The 10,091-nt window shown below is 39.3% G+C and overlaps 1 protein-coding gene across 1 annotated transcript; it reads left to right on the top strand.

Annotated features, from left to right (window-relative positions):
* Positions 1-296: 296 nt before the first annotated feature.
* as3mt (arsenite methyltransferase) lies at positions 297-7,876 on the top strand. The gene is made up of 11 exons (XM_084075076.1): positions 297-430; positions 827-878; positions 1,130-1,257; positions 1,791-1,941; positions 2,638-2,774; positions 3,005-3,074; positions 3,379-3,460; positions 4,070-4,201; positions 4,747-4,886; positions 5,328-5,450; positions 7,123-7,876. Exons 1-11 carry the CDS (start codon positions 417-419, stop codon positions 7,231-7,233), a joined length of 1,140 nt encoding a protein of 379 aa, XP_083931202.1. The 5' UTR covers positions 297-416; the 3' UTR covers positions 7,234-7,876.
* The last annotated feature ends 2,215 nt before the right edge of the window (positions 7,877-10,091 follow it).

Genomic DNA, 10,091 nt, shown 5'->3' with positions numbered 1-10,091 from the left:
ATCCCAAAATCTAATGAAATAATATAACATGCTGTATTCAGTTAGAAATACACATAATAAAAGTTCCCTGAATGTTTGTGTGCAAGCCACCTGAAATCAGCAGTGGTTCTCATTTGTCAGTTCACTGTCATCTGGGGACCCCGCCAGAATCATCTGGGGGTCCCGACCCACAGGTTGAGAACCCCTGCTGTAGAGGGCGCTATTGAGCCGGAAGTAAAGTCAATGCAGCCGAGTAGACTTTAAGATCAGGACCCCGGACCTTAGTTCCAATCCACACCACCACCAGCTCACACACACACAGACAGACACACACACACACACACACACACACACACACACACACACACACACACACACACACACACACACACACACACACACACACACACTCGCGTATACCAGAACCACGGAAAGCAATGGCTGATAAGAGGTAAGGAATATAACGGTATGAAAAGACTTCGCATTGCTGCAACTATGTCATATAACCTATGTCGATGAATTGAATAATACAAGACCGCAAGGATGTTTTTGGTGTTATTCTTTTAGACAACGTGTTAGACAGTAGGCCTACCCGTGCTGTTTTACATTTCTGTCTAATAAAATATTCAATCAATCAATCAATCAACTTAATTATTGTAGAAAGTAAATTGAGCGATGTATACAGTCAGACCCCTGTCAGTCATCAGGAGCACGATGGAAACAATTGCCATTTAAGGGTTTTTTGTGCTATTCCTTTAACAATATTTGTAATCCGTACCTCTATCTGCAAATCTGTTGATAAAGTATTCAATCAATCATGACGTTAACTTTCTATTTGCTGCTGTAGTGCATGCTGCGAAAAACTCTTCTCAGACACCACCATTCATGCTGATGTCAAGGTAACTTCGTTTCACTTCCCAAACATTTAATTTGCTTAGTCTTTTTGAATATTTATCATTCATTAATACAGAATTAAACAATATCATGAAGTCTAAACTGCGTACCTTGGACAGATCTCCTTCATGTCATTTGATTTGAAGAGATTTAGCCTGCCCTGGTCATGTTGTAAACACTGATAACGTTTAGTCTATCATAGTATTAAACATGGTAATTTAAAAAAAAATCTTTATATCCACGTGTATGTCCTCAGGATTACTATGGCAAAGTTCTGAAGAAAACTTCTGACTTGAAGAGCAATGCCTGTGTGACCCCAGCCAAGCCTGTCCCTGCCTTTATAAGACAGGCTTTGAAGAGTGTGCATCCTGAAGTCTCAGATAAGTCAGTGGATTGTTGTTGTATATTATTTAACTGTTACATTGTTATTGAAAGGCAGGGAATTAACATGATTTACAGAGGATTGTTGCAGATGCTTGTACATGTAGCATAAATGTAAAAGACACCTGCCATTACACACACACACACACACACACACACACACACACACACACACACACACACATACACACACACACACACACACACACACACACACACACACACACACACACACACATTAAGGCAGACCCTGACTGCTTTCTGAATTAACCACTTGAACCCTAGTGCCCCTATTCTGGGGTGAATATCTGGCGAAAATTGCAGATCTACAGTCTCACAATCCATCGCACCGTTGCGCATTGTGAGTTTGTAGATTGGCTATTTTCGGCAAAGATATTTAGTGTAGAGTTGAAACAGGAGGGGGCCTAGTATAGTGTCCTGGGGACTCTGGTCAAGTAAGTAGGGTTTAAGTGGTTTTAATTCCATCCTGTCTTAAATTTGCAATATATTTCTCTGTCCTGACTCCTCCCCCTCAGATACTATGGGTGTGGCCTGGTCGTGCCAGAGTGCTTGGAGGGGTGCAAGGTGCTGGACCTTGGCAGTGGAAGTGGCAGGGACTGCTATATGCTGAGCAAGCTGGTGGGGGAGAGGGGCCATGTCACTGGCATTGACATGACTGATGACCAGGTACATTGACTATAGGATGAAATAGGGCTGGGCGATATGGACAAAATAAGATATCACAATATTTTTGACCAAATACCTCGATATCAGTATTGTGACGATAATTGTGACAAATTGACAATAATTATCCATTTGATTTTTTATGTAGAAAAAGGAAAGAAAGGAAATGGCAAAATCATCTGATCCACAAGCTCAAAACCTGTCACATCTTTGAAAATAAGGTTAAAACCAGGAAAAGACAACACTTTTGTCGTATCATGATATTATGATATCCAAAATCCCAGGCAATATCTAGTCTCAAATTGTGATATTGCATAGCCTTAGGATGACAGAGTGTCCTCAGTGAACCCCTGAAGACCTTGAGGGCATCTGTTAATGTAACACAGCCTGCCTTTAGACATGTTGTAAACATTGTTAACGTTTAATCTCTTATATTATTAATCTTGAATTATAGATTATTATATTGAATACTGTATTATTTATTACTGTAATTTTATATACATAGCTAAGTAGCTTGAGAGGCTAAATTGTGGTGATGCTATTAATACTAATCATAACATATCGTTTCATGCTCTATGTATGAATGTTTCAAAACAAGAAATCTGAATTGAGCAATCTGATTGTAGTCAGTAGTTACACTTTGCCCTTGATTAGATAAACACTTTCCATACCCCATAACATGTCTGTGTTGTCTTCTAGCTTGATGTTGCCAGGAAGTATGTGGACTACCACATGCAAGAGTTTGGCTACAAGAAGCCCAACGTCAGCTTTGTCCAGGGTTACATTGAAGCTCTGTCAGAGGCTGGGCTTGAAAAGAACGCGTTTGATATTGTCATGTAAGATCACAAATATACCGTTAAGCCTCATTTATGCTTAAGTGACAAAGGTGCCACTCGACAAAATAACTGACAAATGTATCAGCATAGACTTTGTCGCCAAAGTATATAAATCAGGCTTTACTCTCTTTTTTCCTTGGATTTCAGTACCATGCAGTAGTAAAATAACTATATATATATATATATATATATATATATATATGTATATAATTTGGTTTTCTGTCCTTTAGTTCTAATTGTGTGGTGAATCTCTCTCCTGACAAAAAGAGGGTACTGACAGAAGCGTACCATGTTCTCAAGGTACTCTACAGTATGGTTACTATTTTGTAAACTCTCTAATCATGTCACCAAATATGAGAAGGATGATGGACTGTCTGTACATTTCTTTAGGATTCAACCCCATTTCCTAACTATGATTTACCCTGAGTTTAAATAATCAGTGTTGAGATTAGATTATTTATTTAGACTTGTTAGGAAATGTTCTGAGTCATGTGGCATCAGGTCACAAATATGTACGTAAGTTCCTGTAGTTATCATGCACAGCAGATGCAAAACAATCAATACACTAACATCTTATTTACATATTACTGCTGTTGTTGTTTAGGATGGTGGTGAGCTGTACTTCAGTGATGTCTACAGCAGTAGCAGACTAACAGATGAAATCAAAAATCACAAAGTCCTGTGGGGTATGTCAGACTTGTTGCTTGCTACCTACAGTTTGGTCAGGACAACTCATTGATTGAATTTAAATATTTGTAATGAATATATGATTAGCAATACATTTATTTGGTTTGGCGATGACTGTGGGTGTGTTCGGAAATACAGCACTGAGCGCACGGGCCAATACAAACTAATAGGCGAGTGCGCTGAGGTGGGCAATTTCCGAACGCACCCTGTATCTGATTCGAGGTATTCTCAGGGCACATGCTACATCTCCCCTACCAAATACGGGCATTCGGAATCTCCCCATAGTACAAAAAAGCAGATCCAAAACAAACAACCAGTAGCTGGGGTGGTGGAAGTTGAGCAGTAATGTAAGAAAAGGCAGCAGCACACAAGCAACGAATGAGCAATGCAAACATCCCAGTTTAAATGGGACACTCTGTTAGTGAAGTGAGTATTTGATTGGTTGTGAATAGAGGCATGGCCACCAGCAACTGCAAAAAGTTCCCCGACTGAACTTGCTATGTGTACCATGCACAATGCTCATTACCATAATACATCACAAACGCCTGTCATGAGAAATATGAGATATAGTGTCACACTAACAGAGTATATGTGATTTATCTTAACAGGTGAGTGTATAGGTGGAGCTCTCTGGTGGGAGGATCTCCTACAACTGGCTGAGGAGGTGGGCTTCAGTCCTCCGCGGCTAGTCACAGCCAGTGAGATTACAGTGGACAACAAGGACCTGCAGGACATCCTTGGTTGGATTTTTATATATATAAATTATATTTAAAAATGTTTACAGTATACACTAATATGTTTCTAAATCCTAAACGTCTGTTGACAATAGATGAACATCAATCAGTAAAAAAACACAGAAGTAATAATTAATTAATATAAATCATTATATTATTACTTAATTAATATCTGATTTAGAAGTAGGACCCATGCACACAGCAAGTTAAAGCACCTCAAAGTATGCTATGATTAAAGTACATACTTGGCTCTTTTCTTTTTTATCTTACTACTTGTTATTCTTAATTATTTATTTTGTTATTGTTGCTATTGCTGCTAAAATGATAACGTACGGAAAGCAAATCATTTGATTCTTGTCTACTCGTATATGAGTATTTGAGGTGTAACAAATAAGTATTTTGGAATCTTTAATCTTGAAGCATCCCATTTGGTTTAGACAATTCATTAATTCTAGCCTGATATCACACTGTCTGAAGTGAATGCAGTCCACTCAGTGGATGGTCTGGACCCAGGCAACATTAATTATTTTTCACCTGTTCTGTGGATGCAGGGGACTTCAAATTTGTCTCAGCCACATACCGCCTGTTCAAGGTCCCGAAAAATGGTGCCAAGGCCTGTCAAGTTGTATACAATGGGAACATCACAGGGGAAGAGAACGTCCTCGAGTTTGACTGCCACTATACGTTTAAGGTCTGTATCTACTATCTACTGCAGTGCAACTGAAGAACGTCTTTGGGTCTTTAACCCATTTAGACCTGGGCTGGAACCCCATTACGTAACTATACCCTTCAAGCCGGGAACCCCTTTTGGGGTTCTTGTTGCTATGTACAGTATATAGCAACATCATTTATTTTGTAATCTTTGAATAAATATTTGTTTTTCGGAAAACTTTGGGCAGGATTTAGGTCTAAATGGGTTAAGCACTTAAGCCCTATTAAACTACATAATGCGACAAATAGCAAAAATAGCCAACTACAATCTCAAATGCGTACATCTCGGCGCGTTGTTAGATCTACTATTTTCGCTATGTCTGAAAAGATTTTGACAAGATAATCTCATCTTGACGCCAGAATTGATGTGGTTACAATTTGCACACAAATCATTGCATGCCTGCCTGTTTATAATACACAGGTGAATGAGATCGTGGAAGTGGATGAAGCAATGGCTAGCATTCTGACCCATACTAGATTTGCTGAGGAGTTCACTTTCCAACCACCAGGAGTCCCCTCTGAATCCTGCACAGTCAAGCCTAAGGTTAGAATCATAATAAGCACCCTGAGTTTTGACTAATATCATGGGCATGAGTCATGGGTGAGTAGGCTACTTGCCATCACTAGTTTCACGTAGCCATACAATCAGAGATCTCCACCTACTGATGCGTCTGGGGAAATCTAAATTCAATGAATGGGCTAGGATGCTGGGGAAAAACAAACCTATACCCACACATACCGTCCCAATATGAAAGACCGTCCTAAAGTCTTGGCATTGGTTCTGTGAAACTGTTATCATCTTATATTAAAATTGGCTTAATAGACCATATTCACACGGCGGCCATTTTGGAATTTAACATTGAAAGTGCCACCCCGTTGCCGTGGCACTTCTCTGATAAAGCCCCCGACACAATGACTCTCAGACATATTGGTCGGATCGCCGGTGCGACGTACGGTGTGAGGGCTGCGTTGTGGCCCGAACCTCTAGTTTTATAAATTGAATTCAGATGTCACCAGTAGGCGAAGATCTTTGTTCATCTGGCTATGCAAGATTATGACACCACTGGATCTTTCTTTGAGCACTAGAGGTCAGTATTTTGGTGTCAGTTTCAAGTATGACACACCTAGAGAGCCCCACTCTCTAGCTTGGCATTTAGCCTTGCATACATGCCTGTGTCCACACACACACACACACACACACACACACACACACACACACACACACACACACACACACACACACACACACACACACACACAGACCCACACGCACACATATATACATTATTCACACACTCAAGGTCAACCAGCTGTCTTGGAGTCATAACCAGACTGTGGACTCATGCTGGTGAACCTTGAATAGGAAGGAATGTTCTTCCTTCAGCCAATCAGTTCTTGTGACCACTCAGTTCACACACAAGCATCCATACACACCTCTATTTAGATATGTCTAAATATAAAGAGCAAACTTCAATTATTGATTAAACTGACACTATGACATCTTTTTTCCTTTTGGTTACAAAAGATCAGAGAAATGTGTGCTGCTTTCCATTACTTGACCTTTGGACTGCCTCTTTGAAGTGACATCAGTCTTTAGATCTTTCTCCAATCAATGCAACGTGAGAATAGTAATAAATAGCCTTTGGTCTTGTTCATACACTGCGTACAAGCACAGCTACTGTGGCATGCTGATAGGATGAACCACTGATGTCTGATAAAAGAGCTGCTGAGTCATAGTAAATCCAAAGGAGCCATAAATTCAAAGGCTTCAAGTGCAACTCAAATTGGCTTGCAACATTTAATGCACAACATTGAACAAGTTCATGGGTAGACAACTATAAAACAGTCAAGGAGAAAAGAAGCACACCTGAAATATTTCATAAAATAAGAAGGTCAGTTGGCTCTCATGCATTGAAGGTGGCATGAGCTTGGCCCTGGCCTCCCTAGGTTGGCAGAGGGAAGGTAGTGCCCAGGATTACATAGACAATTGGCACTGGGTGTAAAAAATGGGGTTACAAAATTGTGGGATAAAAATGTAAAATTCAAATAAATAAAATAAATCCCTGTGTGAGTATTTCTTTCACCTTGCCAATTTCACCTTTCTGTTCCTCCCAATTCTATTGTGTTCTTAAGTTGTGAAATTGACATTGAATACTTATGTGTATCTGAATATGGGGCTTCCATTAATGTATGTGTGTTTGTTACTATCCATTTAGGTAAGAACTGTAAATCCTTTTGAGCTGATGAGCCAGAAACTGGGAACTGGAAGTCCAACTTCAACCACAGGGGGGTGCTGCGGCCCACGTTCGACTGCCTGCTGTAAATGAAAGAAACCAAAGAGAAATGGAGGCTTCACATTACATTATCCTGTGTCTTCTGGTGCCTTTAAAATGTATTCAGAAAAGGAATGCCTAGATTGATGCGTGGATGGAAAATGTCATGCGATTACTTTAAGTAATCGCATGACAGGTTCCATTCCTAATGGAAATACAAATTGTTCACTTCAGTGGTGGAAACTTGGAAAGTAACTACTGTTAAGTACCTTTACTCAAGTATTGTACTTGAATACACTTTTGAGGTACTTTTAATTTACTTGGGTATGCCCATTTTTCAATACTTTATACTTCTACTAGACTACATCTAAGAGGAAAATATTGTACTTTTTACTCTACAATTAATTGAAAACTTTACTAGTTACTTTGCTAATTTAGCTCACAATGCATTGCGAGCTTGTAGATCAGCAATTTTCTAAAACGTTTGACACATATTTAAATATATTTTTTAAAGAATTGTGAAATAGGCCATTCATACTAAGTTTTAAAGTATGTTTAAAATATGAACCTATTATTTTCTCCCTTTTTTGTTTTGTTTTGTGCAATTCTAGACTACATTGGGGTAATCAATTTGATATCCATATCCATACCTCTACTATAGGACAGATGGCAATATTGTTATATTTTTAAAGTAATAAATCATCCCCTTCCAAATCTTCAGGCTATATCTTTGAGTCTTTGTGCATGTAATATGCGTACTGCGATTGCTACTGTTCTGTTTATTATTATTCATTTATAATTAGCCATACAGTAAGTTTGATGCATGACTGTTGCAGAGATGGAAAGTAACTACAATTGCTCAAGCTAATTTTGAGGTACACTTTTCTTGAGTATTTCTATTTATTTGTTTATACTTTATACAGGCTACTTTTATACTCCAACACTCGCAGACAAATATTGTACTTTTAGCCACTGCACTTAGTTGCCAGCTGTAGTTACCTGTTACTACATTAGCTGATCAATTATGATTATTATAGGTTTAAGCTACCCAGCAGCACATAGCCTAAAGTAGGCTAATAGACAATCAGCCCCTCCTTACCACTTACCATGAAAGCAAGTAACTAAGTACGTGTACTCAATTACTGTACTTGAGGTATTTTTTACTTTCTTCAGTATTTACATTTACTTCTACCCCATTACATATCAGAGGAAAATATGTACTTTTACTCAACTACAACAATATGAAAACTTTAGTTACTTGTCACTTTGTAGATTTTAATTATTACAAAACATACTAACACTTCAGCCATATAGCCTGCCCTATATATTTAGTCCATTTGAAAATAACAGATCTACATGCTCACAATGCCTTGCATTCAAAATATTTGGCATACATTTTGAACTTGTGAAATGGGACATTCTGCGCAATGAGTACTTTTACTGTTGATATATTTTGATGCAGACACTTTTGTACTTTTACTCAAGTACATTTTGAATACCGGACCTCGACTTGTAACAGAGTATATCTCCTATGCAGTAGTGATACTTTTACTTAAGTAAAACATGTGAGTACTTCTTCCATCATTGACTTCTTCCACCACTTGACTGTTAATAACCAACTCCATTCTCAAGGGAATTTTAGCTTGAAAGTTTGATTGTATTCTCCTTGGCAAAAAAACTGCATGGGCCTAGTCATGCGCACCACGACTTCTGAGCACAGAGCCCTCACTCATAGAACAAACGAACCTAATGAGTGGAGGACGCTACTAATTAATCTACTAATTAATCTATTATTATAGTGAACCCCAGTGGCAATTTCAGTCACTTATAATGTTAATACAGGCGTCAGGTCTGCCTGCAGCAGTTTGAAGTCAGTCTGGGTATTTGGTATTGTCATTATGATTTAAGACACTTCTTCCAATATTGGATGTCTCATAAAATTAATAACTGAGGTCCTATACTTAGTCATACGAATGGTGTCCCGTGGTGGGAAAATCGCCAATCTACAAGCGTAGCAATGCAACGCATTGTGAGCTTTGTATATCGGTAGCCTTGGATCAAGACTAGATGTATTTTATCGAGTAAGACTTTCGTATCTATGATAGTCTTGACTAGCACCCCCCAGTGCGTCCTGCACTTTCACCAGTAAAGCCTGTACTTCTCCGTACATGTACAAACATTTTTTATGAGGTACTTACCCGGCTGCACCAAATGTTAACTCACGCTTCGGTGTCTTTGTGCAATGTATTAGTCCGTCATTTTCAATAAATAAGTGTTTTAATCCCGTCTATGTCGAATTCTGTATTACTCAATGGGTGGTTGTGACGGGGCGCATCCGGTCAAAGCCGGAATTACACTCAATGTAAAGAGGAAGTAAACGAGGGGTAAACAATTACGTTCGGCCACAGACGGGATTAAAACACTTCTTAATTGAAAATCACAGACTAATACATTGCACAAAGATTCCGAAGCGGGAGTTAACATTTGGGGCAAACGGGTAAGCACCTTATATATTTTGTTTTGTACATGTACGGAGAAGTACGGGCTTTACTGGTGAAAGTGCAGGACGCACTGGGGGGTGCTAGCCAAGACTATCATAGATACGAAATTATAATTCAGAATCGACAAAATACATAATATGATATTCTTGATCCAAGGATAGTATATCGGCGAGAAATGCCGAAGCAAGTAAAGTAAGGACCCCGGCCCGGGTTGAAAGAGGAGAGTCCTGTTTATCTCGTTTTCCTTTACTTTGGGATTTGATTTGTCGAAGAGGCTGTGAACTCCCCGCCCCTGATCAGCTGCTGCATTGATTGGCCGGTGCCGTCGCCTGTCTCGGGGACATCAGGGGGGCACAACAGCCCTCCGCTCATCAAGGATCAGTATCGGACGCGGAGTGGAACCAAGCAGGT

Source organism: Gymnoscopelus microlampas (genome assembly GCF_963454915.1).
Source record: "Gymnoscopelus microlampas genome assembly, chromosome: 2".
Lineage (NCBI taxonomy): Eukaryota > Metazoa > Chordata > Actinopteri > Myctophiformes > Myctophidae > Gymnoscopelus > Gymnoscopelus microlampas.
Note: the sequence above shows the minus strand (reverse complement) of the source record. Positions and strands in the feature narration are given on the sequence as shown.